This window comes from Myxine glutinosa, chromosome 1, assembly GCF_964187855.1.
Source record: "Myxine glutinosa chromosome 1, kmMyxGlut1.1, whole genome shotgun sequence".
In the NCBI taxonomy this organism is placed as follows: Eukaryota; Metazoa; Chordata; class Myxini; order Myxiniformes; family Myxinidae; genus Myxine; species Myxine glutinosa.
The window spans coordinates 443,348,344-443,365,788 of record NC_136261.1 but is presented as its reverse complement, the minus strand read 5'-3'; the positions used below and the strand labels follow the sequence as shown (position 1 = coordinate 443,365,788).

Genomic DNA, 17,445 nt, shown 5'->3' with positions numbered 1-17,445 from the left:
CGGATAGCGCTGCCACCGGTTCGACCAGGCCGCAGGATTCCTGCCATGTCGGGCGAGCTGACCATCGGGCCGGCACTACGGCCTCGGCCCCCGGAGGGATGGTCACGGCCTCAGGAGCCTCCAGCTCTACCCTCTCGGCCGTGCTCACCCCCTCCAATGGTAGCTCTTCCACTCCCCATCGCAGGATCCCCCGACTCAAGTCGATTTTACAACCGCTGGCAGTCAACAAATCCAACCCTATTAAGCATGGGTCGCACACCTCCGCCACCCAAACCTCTATCTCTTGCTTTACCGATCCCAACTTGAGGGTCACAAAACCACGCCCTATGATCGGAGCCGTTGCCCCGGTAGCCAACTGCAAACTATGATTTTCCAGACGCTGGATTTTACCCCAGCCGTCTGCACTCGAATTAAGGACCACGGGGCTGATGATCGTGGCGCTGGCTCCCGTGTCCACCACGGCGTCTACCCCCACGCCGGCAATTTTGCACCGAATTGTCAAACTACCCGTCCCAATTTGGCCACAATGAATGACCTGTCGCGTCAACGAGGGCTTCTCTCCATCCCCTACTGCCGAACACCGCCCTGCATGCCCGGCACGTTCTAGTTTCCCGGGCCCTGGCGGGGGGGTGTCTGTGGTCGGCTAGGCCGATCGATACTGGGCGGAGTTGAGGGCATCGGTTGGCGGGAAACGTCCCGGCGCGGAGCTCGACACTCCCACGCACGGTGACCCATCCGAGCACAGTTATAGCACCTCACCTGGTAAGGTGCTTGCCTCCGGTATTCCAAATTCCCCCCCCTGTATGTCCGAATTGGGGTACTCTGTCGGGGACTACCGGGTGCCACCGCTGGGGCCGCCTGCCATGGTCCAGGTCCCGCCAGGCGCCGATCCACTAACCTCTGGACCATGCTTTCCAGATCAGGGCCCCCGTCGGGGGCGGGCCCCCTTGGGGGGCCGCCCCCCACCACGGGCCCCATCTGACGCACCGCCACTGCATGGCGCTCGCCTCCCCGGGCCAGGGGCCTCGCTGCTTCCCAACGGGCTGCAGCGTCGGCCGCCTGACTCATGGTCTGCGGGCGCCACATGGCGAGCTGTTGTCGGAGCTCCAGATCCGGAAGGGCCTGAATAAAATGATCCAGCGCCAGGCTTTCCTGGGAACTCGCTGCCATGTCTGCGTGTGCAATCCCTACTGCGCGGCGAATATCGTGAGCAAGTTCCCCGATGGTCTCCTGGGGCTTGCGTTTACGCTGCGCAAGTTGAGCTTTAACAAGCTCGCTTTGCTGCTCGATACCGAAACGGTTAATTAAAGCCGCACGGAGAGCTGGCAGGGTGAGAGCACCCGGTGGTAAAGCTGTCAGCACCTCCGCCGCCGCACCGCGCAGTGCCCCCACCAGGTGTACTCCACCTTCGTCCGGATTCCAACCGTTGCCTTTACACACATACTCAAACTGCGCCAGGTACGCCCTCAAATCACTCTTGCCGTCATACGGCGCGAGTGGGACCTTGTGGGCGCCCGAAGGTCGGACCCCGCGCGTCACTCCTTGCGGGATCAACGCGGGACCAACCCGTTCGGGCTCCCACAGTACGCTATTCCCGGGGGGCTCCCGCGCATCCCCCGTCCCTCCAAACACTACCCCTCCCGGTGTCGATGCCTGGGTCGCCCCTCCGCAACCCGCTACCCACGCCATACCCCCACAGCCTTGCTCACCAGCACCCCCCTCACTTCCCATAGCCAAACCTCCTTGCACACCTCTTCTGTCCATACACTCCGGACCAGTCATACATCTTACCATTGGTCCCTCACGAACACCCGGGTCTACACCACCCCCCAAGCCGACTGAATCTCCCCTCACATCATGTACATTGCCACTCACCTCCGTACCTCGTCGCACCTCCTCTGCCGCCTGCAAACTTTTTATTTGGTTAGTGAGCACCGCATCATGATTTGAACACAGACCTTGTACATATTCCATGACTTCCTCCTTTATCTCCCTCTTAGCTTCCCTCCGTCTCTTCTTAATTTCACTCACCCCTTCTTCCACCTCCTCTAATTTTTCCTTTACCTCTTTCAGCTCCCGGTGCGCCCCCTCGATTTCTTCCTCCATTGCTACTTTAACCGTTTCTATGTGCGTCCTTACCTCCCGGTCCTTCGTCTCCATTACTTCTGTCACCTCTTCCAACCTCTTCGTCAATCCCTCATGTACCATTTGACATTCCTTTTGTGTCGCTATTAATTCATTTTTAATGTCCTTTTGTGTCGCTTTTAAACCCCCGATGATTGCAGTGTTCTTTTCCACTTGGTCCGCTAGTTCTTTTTGTCCCACCGTCAGCTGTTCTACTCCTTTCGTCAGATCTTCTATTCCCCCCTGTAACTTTACCGTATTATTTCTCACCTCTTTCTCGATACGCTTTTCGCCTCGCTTTACCTCCTCGCGTAGCCCCGAGACCTCCTCACTCATCCCTCTTCGTATTTCCTCCATCTGGTTCCCCATCTGTTCGATTTCCCGGGCGGATTGTTCCCCCATTTCCCGCAATTTGTCCTCCATCCTATTTTCTAACCCCATTAACCCATTTTTCACCCCCTCTAACTGATTCTCTTGAGCGGCCATTCTGTTTTCTACCCCCATTAACCCATTTTTCACCCCTTCTATCCCATTGTCTAATCCCTCAAATTTCTTGTCTAACTCCTTAAAATTATTGTCTAACCCCTCAAATTTCTTGTCTAACTCCTTAAAATTATTGTCTAACCCCTCACCGGTACCCCTCGCTTCGTCCCTCATTACCCCCATTTGGTTTCCCATTACCCCCAATTGCTCACTCTGAGCATCCATCCGGTTCCCCATTACCCCCATTTGGTTTCCCATCCTGTTTTCCATCCCTTTGAAATTATCGTCTGTTTTTACCATAAAGGCCATCATCTGTTTCATAAACAGGTTCCAATTCATTGGCATCTCGGGTTCGGCTACCGCGACCATGGGCGTGGCTAAATTTGGTGCCGCAACAACCATGTGCGCGAGGACGCCATCTTGTGCACCTGATACACCCTCAACCGCCTCCTCATTGCTCTCCTCCTCCCTTTCTTCCACATACATTTCCCCTGGTTCCTGGGTTACCCCTAACCCGTCTATCTCCCCCACCGACATCCGATCGCCTTGATTGTCCATGGCGCGATCTCAAAATTCGGGTTTTATAAAACAACACAATTTCGGCAGCTCGTAATTTTGACCAAGATTTTTTTTTTTTTAAATTTGGGCCTAACAAATTTAGTCCCGGGTCCGAATCCGACTCCTCGACACCAATTGTTACGGACACGGTTTTTGGATGTTATTTTACCGAGCGGTGGTGTATTTAACCGCGTCCGAACAGTTACTCCCCGATTAGAACCCGATTCCAACCGAACGTTGACTAATCGCGCTACAGATATTCAATTGGGAAACCTCTAAAGCGACCGAAAGAGAAGAAGAGAGAAGAAAGACAGAGTTTGGAGGAAGAACAGATTTATTATACACACACAAGCAATATTTTAGAGCGACCAATATTATTTACAGCAATAGATGGAAAAGAGCAGTCACACAGTGCATTGTTAACTTATTCTATTTCATTTACTTAATCCCCAAGACAAACGAGTAGGACAGGACGTTCACACTCACACGGTGGATATTGCAGGCAGGTAATGGCTCGAGGTTGATTGCTTGAGAGGAAGGCAAAGTCGGAGGCAGCAGCTTTCAACCCCTCGCGGTTTTGGCGGGAAAACCTCCGTCGCGTATCCGCGGCCGTCACGCGCTGGCTCGGCACACCTGCTCCTCTTCCTGGGGTGGAGCCGTCTCCCTCCGTTCAGCGCGTCTCTCCAACGACAGGGGATATTGCATGCAGGCAGGTAGGTAGGGCTTGCGGTGGATTGCGCTCCTCTTCCAGGTCATCCCCCAGCGTATCTCTCAAGCCCTCTCCTTGGTGCAGCCTCGTTGCTCCTCTCCAGTCATCTCCCAAAGCAGTCCCTTACATTCGCTTTTATCACCTCCGGCGGAATTAAGCCGCCGGCTCCGAGGGCACGCCTACCGGGTCACTCACCGCGGTGTTGATTGGCTGTTAGGGCCGGTTCACTCCTGCCCTCTTCTGACGAGGTGGAGACACGCCTTTCTTCTCCAACCTTACCTCGTGGCCAATGGTGGTTGAAGAGAAAAACCGACCAAAATGCGGAAGGCAAATGGAAGGGAGGTTTTGGGGAAATTGGAAGGGCCTACGCTTATTTTGTTTGATACAATGCAAAGTCAATCTAGTGGAAAACACATACTTAGCCTACATGGAATAAGGAAATACACTATTTAAAAGATATATCGTGACCTGCGTGTATGTTCTATGAAATTAATTAGGAGGACGGCTGCGACCATTATTTACATTACCAGGATGTTACCATACCAAAACCATACTCTTCACATCCGTTACCCTTCCTCCAAAATTGTTACACTCCTCAAAACCCGTTACACTTCTCAAAACCCGTTACACTTCTCAAAATCGTTACAATATATTAGGCTCAATAATAAACCAATGAATGTACATGACGTCAGTGTGATGTCATAGTCGGTGTACTACTTTAGTTTAATTTAATATTCCTGGCTGAAAACCCCCTGACTGATACTGGGAAAGGCGGATCGGGGTTGTTGGAGCGGTGCGAGCGGGAGAGAGCTGCGGAATGGAGTTGGCAGGATGGAGCTCTGGGCAAGCGAGCAATCCAGACACCATACCAGGCCCATTCCAATCTGGAAGGGCAGGTCGATTAATTATCACCTCATACACCAAATCTTTCTCTCTTCAAACATCCACTCTGGATGCACAATAAGCTCAACAAGGAAAAGCCCAAGACAAAGTTACCAACCGTTCTTTTTAGAGGGACCCTCCAGATACGCACCTCTTTCCATTTTCTTTCTTGCACCACACCTGCACCTCCTCCCCACCCATCCCAACGAAGTAGTCCTCCTCTTTACCCCTCACCTTAGCGACTGCTCTATCTTTGTTTTCTTCATCTCCTCTTCCTCGTGATGAGTCTGATTGGCGCCCTTGTAATGTGAATATGTACAGTATAAACTATGTCGATCAGGATAACTCTGCTCTTTGTCCCTGTGCTTTGTCCATTTTTATGCCTCCGCCGACGAAGTCGCCGGAGGCATTATGTTTTCTGGCTGTCCGTCCATCTGTCCGTGATAGGTTTTTATTACCGCGATAACCTGAGAACGGCTGAAGGGGTAACGGTCAAAGTTGGTGCAGGTATGTATAATAAGGTAAAGATGAACTGATTAGATTTTGGGGGTAACGAGGTCAAAGGCCAGGGGTCATGTTAGGTGAAATTTTGTTACCGCGATAACTTGTGAACCAGTGATGGGATTCTGACCAAAGTTGGTACAAGTATGTGCTATGATGCTAAGATGTACTGACTTGATTTTGGGGGTCAAAAGGTCAAAAGGTCATGTCAGATGTCCGGTCACGTAAGAATTATACTACCAGGCTAACTTGTCAACCACTCATCGGATTTTCACCAAACTTCATATAATTGTAGTACGATGCAAAGATAAACTGATTTGATTTTGTGGTCAAGAAGTCAAAGATCAGAGGACATGTTAAGTTACAATTATTTAATTGCTGCGATAACTTCAGAACGGCTGAAGGGATCCATGTCAAACTTGGTACATGTATGTATAATGATGCAAACATGAACTGATTGGATTATGGCATAAAGAGGTCAAAGGTCAAAGGTCAGAGGTCATGTCAGGTAAAAATGTGATAACTTGAGAATAGCTGAAGGGATTTAAATCAAATTTTGTACGAGTATGTATAATGATGCAGACATTAACTGATTAGATTTTGGGGGCCAATAGGGCAAAGGTCAGATGTCATGTCAAGTAAAAATTATGTTGCTGCACCAACCTGTGAGACAGTGATGGGATTTTGAACAAACGTAGTATACGTATCTATGACGTAAAGATGAACTGATTGGATTATGGCATAAAGAGGTCAAAGGTCAGAGGTCATGTCACGTAAAATGTGATACCTTGGGAATAGCTGAAGGGATTTAATTCAAACTTGGTACAAGTATGTATAATGATGTAATAATGTGGGTGGAGGCATATCGGTCGACTTCGTGATGCGGAAGAGTGTCTTTCTAGTTAATCCCTTGTGCATTATTGATCCCTTGTCCATTTTGATTATGCTTGTACCATTTAATTGCTTTTGTTCCTTATATCCTCCCCCTTGTCCCCTCATCCTTATAAATAAACCGCCTCGTTGTTGATTGTTCTCGCGATCTGTCTGTGCCTGTCCTTCTATTGGTTGAGCGCAGTCCACCTGTGGTGTTAGTCGGGGAGGATTTCTACCACAACTAATTAATTGGCTCCAGTCCATGTCCGATGTGCACTGGCAGTTTTTGCAAAGCTGCATCTCATTAAGATTTAAAAGATAAGAGCAGTGCATATCGAGGGTGCGAGGCCCGGTTGGAAAATGACGTGACCCAAATGTAAACACTAATTGGATTGAGGACCCAAGGGAACCTGGTAGATTGATTGGTACTGCTCAGGTCATGGAGTTATCTGTGCCCGATTGACTCAGGCCCGGTAGTCGGGGGGGGGGGGGGCAAGCCCCGGAACCTGTGGCTGCAACAATATATATGTATATACTTGCTCTTTAATTGCCTTACGATTTTCTAATTATCAATCTCCATTTGCAGGTTTCAATTCAACCCTGTTTCACGCTCTTCTCTCACCCCAAGGAAATGGCCTCTTCTGCTTCTTCTTCCTCTGATGTGGGAGTTATTTTGAATGAACTCACATGCCCAGTGTGCTTTGTACTCTACAAGGAGCCCATTTGTTTGCCATGCGGGCACTCGTTTTGTCGTGTGTGTATAGAGAAATCCTGGGAGAACAGGGAAGAAGAGACAGGTTATGTTTGTCCAAATTGCCGTGAGGTTTTTCCACAAAAACCAAAGCTCAAGAAGATTGTGATCATTGCCAACTTGGTAGAAAATATGAAGTTGAAAAAGGGAAAGGTTGGGTTGGGGGTTGAGGCTCAAGATGCAGAACATGCTGATGTGAATGTTAAGGAAGGAGTGAAATCATGGGGCAGTGAGAGTTGTTGTGAGGTTTGCAATAGAGAGGCAGCCAAGAGGTGTGTACCTTGTGAGATCCTCTGCTGTGAGAAACACCTGAAGCCTCATCAACAGAAAGGGCACAAACTTGTGGATCCGGGAGTGAAGATTGAGGAACTAAGATGCATTGGGCATGGAAAACCAATCCTACTCTATTGTAAGAACGATGGGAGCTTGATGTGCGTCACGTGCATGGGTGAAGAACATCAGGACCACAAAGTTGTTGGTGTGGAGATTGCTCATGCTGAACTAAAGGTGAGTAAATCAGTGAAAATGGTTATTGTATGTATTATATCCTTATTATTTTTGGTTATGTCTTTGAAATAAGTTCATAGAATGGGTCCCAACGTCCGGCCATCCGTTAACATTTGATGAAAACGTCCTCTTCTCACAAACTACCTGACCAATTATGGAATCAAATTTGGAATGATTCATCAGGCCAGTAATGTCTCTTGGGGTTGTGCTCCTCATCCAAATCCACCCCCTACAAGAGGCTGAAAAGAGGGGTTTTTTTTCTCTGTTGAGCACGAGGTCATGTCGCTGATCGGATTTCTCTCCTATATAATTACTGTTGTGGAAAACCAATCAGGTCCACACAACTTTAGTCCAACGGGTGGTTTAATTCCATTTAGATCATAGCTTCCTGTAATGCAGGAAATACAATAAGTATACGATGTGACAGTATACGATGTGACATCACATGGAACCATTCATAACATTCAATGCAAGCAAGCTGGATATTCTATGCTGGCGTACCGTTAGCGAGTCTACCAGATGTAACATGTCACAGGAGAAATCTCGGAGCACCGTCCGCAGCAGCGGGTCTTATAGTCACGCCCCTAGCGGCGCCAACGAGCAGCGAGCATCACCCCTGGGTTCAGTACGAATACGATTTCACTACATTCACCCCCCCCCCCCCGTCAGAATTATACAGCGGTGAGGCAAGAAGCGAGCGAGCGTCAGCGCGCGCAGGGTACGGAACGTCAGTCGACCCAACCGTATCGGGCCGGGCGGCGAATTTCTCTGCCAGCACGCGTCCGAAATTCCCCGGGAACGGCATCATGCATCCCTGTGTCCCCGGCGTCGGAGGCGCCATCAGGGTCGGGTGACGATGGGGGTAACTCAATGTCGACGGGCCCAGGTAGACCCGGCGGGGGGAGAGTCGGTGGACTGTCGGCGATGGGAGCGTCGGGAGAGGCCATAGTCTCATAGATGGGTTCGGTCGGTTCGTCCGATTCCCTACTCAGGTCGGCGACCCCGCAAGGGGCTAGGTGACGGACGGAGACAGTGGTCTCACGGCCATCCGTCGTCATCACACGAGCATGCTCAGGATTAGCCTGGAGAATCTGCACTTTGTCCACTAGGGGGTCGTACTTGCTCGTGCGAACCGCTCGTTTAAGGTAGGCCGGCCCGGGCCCAGCGAGCCAACTGGGCAAAGACCGTATACACCCCGAGCTCCTGGGATGTTGGAAAAGTCGCTCGTGGGGAGTTTGGTTGGTTGCCGTACTCAGGAGAGCCCTGATCGAGTTCAACGCCGCAGGTAGCGACCAAGCCCATTTATCGAGGCCCCGGCCGAGGGTCCGGAGGTTGAGCATGACGGCCCTCCAGATAATCCCGTTGAAGCGTTCGATCTGCCCATTAGCCTGGGGTCTGTACGGCGTGGTGTAACTAGAAGCAATGTTATTTTGGAGCAGATAGCCGCGCACCTCCTGAGACAAGAAGACAGCACCCCGGTCGGTATGGACATAGGCCGGGTACCCGAACATGGAGAACAAGTTCTGTAAGCATCGCATCACCGTGGCAGCAGTCATGTCCGCGCACGTATAAGCAAAGGGGAATCGCGAGTACTCATCGACGATAGTGAGCAGATAGCGAGAGCCGCTCGACACCGGCAATGGGCCCTTGAAATCCATCGCCAAGCGTTCCCACGGTCGCGTAGCCTTAACCAGAGTCCCCATGGGAGGGTTATAGAAACGCGGTTTGATTTCCGCGCAGATAGCGCAGTCGCGACAGATACGGTGGATATCATCAATCGAGTATGGGAGATTGCCACACCGCACAAAATGAGCGAAACACGTTATGCCGGGATGGCCCGCCGTGGCATGCAGCACCCGCAGGCCCTCCAAAGAGGTGATACCCGCGCATGTAGCCGGTCGTGATAAGGCATCGGCGGCCCGGTTATCGTTCCCCGGGCGATATTTGATGGTGTAACAGAAGTCGGCGAGTTCGATACGCCAGCGAGTGATTTTCTCATTCTTAATGCGCTGGGCGTGTAAGGTGTCGTACAGGAACGCAACGCTTTGCTGGTCCGTGATGATTTGGAAGCACCGCCCGAGTAGGTACGGGCGCCATCGCCGAATAGATTCGACGATCGCATATGCTTCCTTTTCGACGGACGAGTGTCTCCGCTCAGCGGTGGTAAGAGTCCGTGAAAAGAAAGCCACGGGACGCCCCCCTTGGGAGAGGGTCGCCGCGATGGCCTGATCCGAGGCGTCACTTTCGAGGACGAAAGAGCCGCTCTCGTCGATCGTCGCCACGGCGGCTCGGGCGATGTCGGCCTTAAGGCCTTCAAAGGCCGCCAATGCGGCCAGACACAGTGGGAAGGTGTCGCAGGCCACGAGGGGGCGAAGTTTCGCGGAGAAACGTTGCACCCATTTGGAGTAATGGGCGAATAGCCCGAGGGCGCGCTTCAGGGACGCCCGATCACAGGGAGGGGCCATGTCGAGCAAAGGTCGCAGACGCTCCTTATCCGGAGCGACAGAGCCATGGGTCACGGTGTACCCCAGAAGATCTATCGTGCGTAGAGAGTATTGGCACTTATCCTCGTTCATAGTTAAGTGATACCTCTGCGCGACCTCAAGGAAGCGCTTCAGATTAGCGTCATGGTGCCCTTGGTCATATCCACAAACCGTAAGATTATCGAGGTAGACGAAAACATCGGTTAAGTGCTCCCGCGCAATGAGGTCATCCATGGCCCTCTGGAAACAAGCGACCCCGTTCGTTACCCCAAAAGGCAATCGCGTGAATTGGTACAACCGCTGCCCCGACTCAAAAGCGGTATAGATACGATCCGCCCTAGAGATAGGGATCTGGTGGTACGCACTACGGAGATCGAGAGTGCTATAGACCGAATACTGGGACACCTGTTGCACCAACGCGTCCATCCCCGGAAGGGGGTAGGCATCCAGCTGTGTAAAGCGGTTAATCGTTTGGGAATAGTCGATTACCATGCGTCTGCGGTGGGCCTCGCTGCGCACCACCAAGACCTTGGCGCGCCACAGACTCCTGCTAGGTTCTATGATGCCGTCTTTCAAGAGCTGAGCTGTTTCGTCCGCAATGAATTGCATGTCCGCGCGAGAGTAGCGCCGTGATTTCACCGCGACAGGGGTGCAGTCGGAGGTTAGATTGGGGAACAGCGAAAGCGGCTGGATGTCCATCTGCGCTAGGGCGCACACCGCAGCGTCGTCCGCCCCCACAACAAGCGTGTCAGGCCCACCAAACTCCATTACCAGACGTCCATGCAGCTTAAGAAAATCATGTCCTAACAGAATATCAGCACATAAAGCGGGTAAAACCATAAGGTGTACATCAGGGAAAACCCGTCCCTTTAGCACGTGTTTCAATCGGCATTCCCCCTTCGTGCTGAGTCGAAGCCCCTGAGAAGCCATGAAGATCCGTCTCGTAGACCTCCAGATCCGCCATCCATGCCTGAGCACAAGACGCTGGTCGATAAAACTATCCGTAGACCCTGTATCCACCAAGGCCCAAACGCAATGGCCTTCGACCATGAGGGGTATAAGAGCTTGAGCCAGGCCAGACGAGGCTGCTGGGAGTGGGACTGAGCCCCCCGAATGGGTCGGACAAGCCTCGCGGGTGGATCCTATGCCAGCAGCAGTTTTGCGGTCATGGCCGGAGTCTGCGTTGTCCATGGAGAATCCATTAATGCCATCAGAGGGCTTTCCCAAGCATTCCGGTGTTTCGCGATTCAAAATCTGACAATTCTGACGGGAAAAGGCCTCCGTAGTATTTGAAAACGCCTTTTGACACTTTTGGCAGGAAAAGGCTTCCGTAGTATTCGAAATCGCCTTTTCCGGGATGAGGGCCACCGTCAGCTCGTGTCGAGGCTTCAAAGCCCCTTGCGTGGCCCGGAGGTTGGTCAAGGACACGAACTTCATGCCCGATTGAGGATGAGACTGTGGTGGCTGTCCGGTGACGCCCGCCAAGGACGTCTGAGCACCCAGGGGCCCGCAGAGAGGGGCCCTCCCCTTCGAAGACGGGTAAGGCGCCGGGTTTCGGGCTCGGCTCGCAGGCTCCGCAATGAGCCCATTCAAGGTCGCTGCGCCCGCGCGACCGCGACCGCGCGATTCAGGGAGCCGCGAGCCGCGTGCCGTTTTCCTGCACACTTTCGCGTAATGTCCCTTTAGCGAGCACAAATGGCATATCGCGTCTCGTGCCGGACACACGGGCCGGGCATGGCGTGGCCCCCCACAGAAAAAGCATGCGGCCCCGCGTAAGGCCTTGGGTCTGGTCGTAACGGCAGCCGTCAGGACTGGGTCTTCCTCCGGAGCATCCCGGAGTTCCGCGAGCAGATCCGCGTCCTCGGCGGTAGCACTCTCCGGCCGGGCGTGTAGTGTAGTGCCCACCAAGAGGCGCGTGCGATCATAGGTGTTAGATTGCATCCGCGCTTCGGTGTATACTTTCCCTTGCTCGAGTGCCGTAGCGAAGGTCAGGTCGGTCTTCTCTAAGAGCTTGAGCCTTAGTTCCTGGGAGGAGACCCCGGCAATGAAGGCATCTAAAAGAAGATCATCCTGAGCCTGCGCGGGAGTCCGTGGCTCCCTGGTGCTGTCCAGCAAGAGCTGCCGGAGCTCCTGGGCATAGTGGTCCATCGCCTCGTTGGGTTGCTGACGTCGCGTTTGCAGCAAATATCGTGCATACACCGGGCTTTTTTGCTTTATGTACAGCCGTTTGAGCTCAGCGATCGAGAGGTCATACATCGCGCACTGAGCGATGGAGTTGAACACCTTGTAGTCGATTTTTGTATGAAGCGTTGCTAGCTTCGCGGCAGCCGTCGGCGCGGTCTCTGGCTCGTCGAAATAATTCTCCAATGTTCTGAGCCAGTGCTTCAGTTGCAAACCACCATCCGGGGCTTGCGGATCGGCGCAGAATACGGCAACCGCCAGCGTCTTGTTGCCAGCCATGTCGGTAGATATAAATGGAATTAAGTGTTGTGGAAAACCAATCAGGTCCACACAACTTTACTCCAACGGGTGGTTTAATTCCATTTAGATCATAGCTTCCTGTAATGCAGGAAATACAATAAGTATACGATGTGACAGTATACGATGTGACATCACATGGAACCATTCATAACATTCAATGCAAGCAAGCTGGATATTCTATGCTGGCGTACCGTTAGCGAGTCTACCAGATGTAACATGTCACAGGAGAAATCTCGGAGCACCGTCCGCAGCAGCGGGTCTTATAGTCACGCCCCTAGCGGCGCCAACGAGCAGCGAGCATCACCCCCGGGTTCAGTACGAATACGATTTCACTACAATTACCATCGCCAGAGGAGAGGGTATTGCATTTGAGTCTGTTTGTTTGTTTGTCCGAACAGAATAAATGATTTTTTTCTGCAACCGTTCCTCCGATTGACAGAAAATTTTCACTGTAGGTGCGCATCCTCCTGTAGAACTTTTCAATGATAAATTATGTCGTCTTCTCCAGGAGTGAAGATGGAAGAAATGTCTGGGTATGGGTGAAGGTCACGTGGTACGGGCACCAACTTGGAAAAATCGAAAAACTTTGCACCTCTATATTTCCATTAGCGCTGCGTAGAAAAAATTGAGACATTGCTCATTGTAAAGAACTTTCAATGGGGAATAAAATATGTTAATGATGATGTCATACGTGCCTCCATTATGACGTCATAATTCGACAAGTACAAAACTTCATCCGATCAAGATGAAATTTCTTGAGCATCATCTCGGGATAAATTGGTGGAGAAAAAAAATTACTTTGTCTGTCACATGGTTCGGCCGCCATATTTGTTTGAACACAAAGCCTTACAAACCACTACGATCCCTTTTTCACCGAAACGACTAAACAGAATGAGGCAAAACATTACATGCATGATGGCATACCCATGACAAACAAAAGATCACATGGTTTGGTGGCTATGATTTTTTGAAGAATAAAACTGTAAAAAGCCACTCCTCCAGAACGGCTGAACAGATCTAATGGAAACTTGAAACATATTGTTACGGTTTTGCGCGACCCTCCTTCCCTTACCAAGGGGAGATTAAGCCCCTTATTCTTTTTGGGTCGTCGCAACTGCGAGACTTGTCGCCACTCCCGGGCAGACGCAGGACAGGGTTTCGGGACAATTCTTGCATGTACCTAAGTACCTATGCCACCGAGGAAGCGGGGATCAAGCTTCTCACGAACCACTTGTAATTTGAGTACGTCCGAGCGGATGGCGTACCACGTGGTCCGTGCAGTTATCTTATGATGGGTACCCGATTAGAGCGATATAATTCATACCACGCTTAGTCAATAGATGTAAATGATGGGAACGGTCAAATAGAAGGAAGAACACAGGTTTATTTACAGCTATACAAGGTGAAGAGACACAGAGCAGGCAATTAGGCAGTCTTAGCTTATTTCCCAGACACGGGCCCATTCACACTCACAGGGGGAATGAAAGAAGGATGGTTCATGCGCTGAATGCGCTGGCCCCGTTGTTCAGGAACAGCTTGCCCGGCGTGGCCCTCCGTCGTCACAGCACGTCCCTCGACGAAGGCAGGCAGGCAGGCGGGAGGGATCTTTGCGGCACGTATCTCAAACAAAGGCAGGCAGGCGAATATGCACGTCTCTCGCCCGGCTCGGCGGTCCCTCACAGCGCGATTTATATAACGGCGCGCTTTCACCCTCATAACTCAATAGAGGATCTGCCCTTTAGCTCAACCGCGCAATTAATTTGTAGCTCAATTCAACACCGCGCACTCTCAGAACTGTTCAACAGAGGACCCCGGCTCATAACTTGTTCAAGCGCCTCTCCCCTCATAAACTGAGGTCTGGGCTTCGCGCAAAGGGTAAAATTGCCACACCCTTAGCCTGCATCCAATGTTCCAAGCCACGCCACTCCCCTTGAGCCCTGATTGGCGGCTCATGCTTACCGTCACTCCCACTCTCCCTGCTCCACCTTTCTTCGGCCTGGATTGACTTGTCAGGCCGGCCTCGTGGTATTTCACGCCAAAACCACCGCAATCAGGGCATCATTGTATTGAAAGGAGACCTAACTCTCCTTATTCATTGGAAGGAGACCTAACTCTCATTATTCTACTCAATGCAAAACTAACACTGGAAAACGACTACGCTGACATTTACTAAGAAATAACTGAGCTTTAAATGAGGCTACTATACATGTTGTAGTGTAACTAACATGGTGGGGGCGGGGGGGGTGGGAATTAACCTTTTATTGCACAACCACAAAACCGCAACAATATGTCCCCCATGCCTTGCGTATACCCTGCTGCCCTTGAATAATTCATACGTCACATGGTTTGGTGGCCATATTTGATTGAACAAAAATCTTTTAAAAGTTCTACCTCTTGAACCACTTCATTGATCGATGTGAAACTTCAAAATAATGACGTAGTCACAAAGCAGAACATGTGTTTAAAATTTCAATATGATTGGTCTTACGGTCTGGCAACCAGAAGTTATTGTTTGAAGAAGAAGAAGCACCACTTTATTATCTTCTCCAGCCATGTGAGCTTTCAATATATCTATTAATTACGTACTGTTTGAAGTCAGTGGCATCCTGTCTTAATTATGTAATATCGGAATGTACCTTTCGACACTTTGGACTGCAGAGACCCATTGGTCCTTTGAAGAACATTTGAGACCCCATCAAGACCACCAAGACCCCAATATACCCTGAAGATCCTCAAATACCATGAAGAACCAGAGGACCCCAAGGACCCCAAGGACCCAAAAGACCCAAACGACCGAAAGGAACCAAAGGAACGAAAAAGACCCAAAATACCCTGAAGACCCAAAAGACCCCAATGACCCAAAAAGACCCCAAGGACCCAAAAGAGCCATAGGTCCCGGATGACCCAAAAGGATCCGTGGATGCGAAAGACCCTGGGAACTCCAATGACCCCGAGGACAGCCTCATAAAAAAAACATTTTTTTAAATACAATACTGAATTCAGTTTTAAAAAGAGGATATCATGTGTCACGTGTGTCTGATGAAAGTGTGGTTGTACAAAATAATGAAAGAATGTACAAAAACACCCCACAAAATACACCTCGCAAACACATCTTGGCGAGGGTCTGCGATCTCTGATTGCTCTTTCTTGTTTTAATGTCGCCTTTTTCAACTTCCATATGTGGAGTGGGGCATGGGGATATAACCGTCAGTCCCCCACGGGGCTAGATTTATATGACGAAGGCTCGTGTGGAGGTCTGAATATTTTTCACTTTCCGATTGACCATTATCCATTTCTGTACAGCTTGTTACGTCATCGTAGCGGAATATTCCTCATAAGCGTGAGAATTATTTATCATGTGCTGTTGTTGATCATTCAGCTGTGCAAGACATGAGGGGAAATGAAAAAGTTTTTTTCAGGTGACCATCTGATAAAAGGTGAAATTGTTGATTTGTTGATGTGACGAGGGTTCAGAGTTCACCAAAATAAGTTTATTTTGGAATAAGGAAGAATGTTTACGGCCTGAGCTACTTACAATCCTCTGACTTAAACAGGAATGAAGGTTAAATAAAGATTCACCATCACAGAATTTTCACGTAAAAATGTGTGTTTAAATAAATCAGAGAGATGTCGGTAAGTCGTTTCCTGCACCCCAACTAAACAACTTACTGAACTAACTATCTTTGGAATATTTCAAATCAGTACAAATCAACTTTTCCTGATCGCCAGCTCCCTGAACGGATCTCTGATTAACGCTCTGACTTGCAGAGGGCACTGAATCAGTGACACACCTGCACCCCCAGCAAATGGTATAACCTGCAGAAATGTGCTCCATATGAAAGAAGAAGAAGAAGAATTCATTTTGAATAACCTTATACACTCTATACCTTTTATGGTCTTTCCCCTATATTACAAGACTCTGTGTATCATATCTTGGACAAACCACTAAGGTATTCAAACCCAGGTAATAGGTGATCCATCTATCATCCAGACCTCAATTGAAGGGATCTTCATCTTCTTTCCAATCTGAAAAATCCCTTGGATTAAATTCGTATTTTTATATCAAATCAGCGTACAATATAAAAATCCCATTAAAACCACATCCTGAAAACAGTTCAATCCCAGAGAAAACTTTCTAAATGGTTCGATATTTGTAATTGGACATTTTAGGTTTTCAAATGTTTTCCAGCAATTTAAATTACAAAATATATCGATCTTTACCTTCACACCAACATTTCACGATGACGTAATGTCAGTGCAGCTACCCCTGATATAATTATATAATTATTTAAATGTAGAGTGATGTAATCATGACGGCTTCAGTGCTTCACCAAACATCGACCTTCAAGACAGCTGAGACTGTTTTAGTGGTTAATGTCGTCCTGGGACTTTTTCTCCTACAGCTCCGGAGTTAAAGAGAAGAGAATATTTATAAATTTTAATAAAACTCCCATCACATTGACTGTGCTTCTTCTCACAAATGTATACTCCACATATATAATTATAACCCCATCATATCGCATACCAATCCTCTTGGCAAATGGAAATGCAAGAACACATTTTCAATCCTTCAGGTTAAGGGGTTCAGGGTGGGGCGAAGACCCCAATTCTTACTATGTAAATGTGTATCGTATAGCACCACCCGGTGTTAGCCCGTATTACAAATTATCTTGTATCTTCTAAATTCCTTCCACACAAGGTGCGGTTTCCTCTGCTAGTATTCATCTAATTTTGTGCAGGATGTTCCTTTTTAATCCACCACAGGTTCACGATTCTTCATTCTGTTGTTTCTTTAGTCTGTGCAGGATGTTTTGGCTGCAAAGTATCCTCATGTGTCACAGTCAATGCAGAGCGTTGCATCCAAACTACGGCAGGTTCAGGAAGAGGAAGATCAAACAGAGGTAGGAATCATCAAGAAATGGGTGTTCTTGGAAACTTGGAAAGGGTCATGTCCCCCACCTGGTACCCCATTTAAAAAAGGAATGCACTCGAGGGAGGTGCTCACTCACACCTTTATTTCTCTTCGAATAAGTCATCGTTGTTTTGTGAAGGAATGTACGATGATAATTTTTTTAGAAGTGAACTAACGAACT

At 49.6% G+C, this 17,445-nt stretch overlaps 1 protein-coding gene across 12 annotated transcripts in view; it reads left to right on the top strand.

Annotated features, from left to right (window-relative positions):
• Positions 1–17,445, top strand: part of LOC137418593 (E3 ubiquitin/ISG15 ligase TRIM25-like) — an 85,256-nt gene that overhangs the window by 33,634 nt on the left and 34,177 nt on the right. For 7 of the 12 annotated variants that reach the window (XM_078770806.1, XM_078770805.1, XM_078770813.1 and 4 more), the window contains 2 exons: positions 6,717–7,388; positions 17,158–17,253. In XM_078770806.1, the coding sequence (XP_078626932.1) occupies positions 6,762–7,388; positions 17,158–17,253 (723 nt within the window). In that variant the 5' untranslated portion in view covers positions 6,717–6,761. Of the gene's footprint in view, positions 1–6,716; positions 7,389–17,148; positions 17,254–17,445 lie in introns of all 12 variants that reach the window. The other 5 variants (XM_078770803.1, XM_078770802.1, XM_078770810.1 and 2 more) reach the window with 1 other exon arrangement.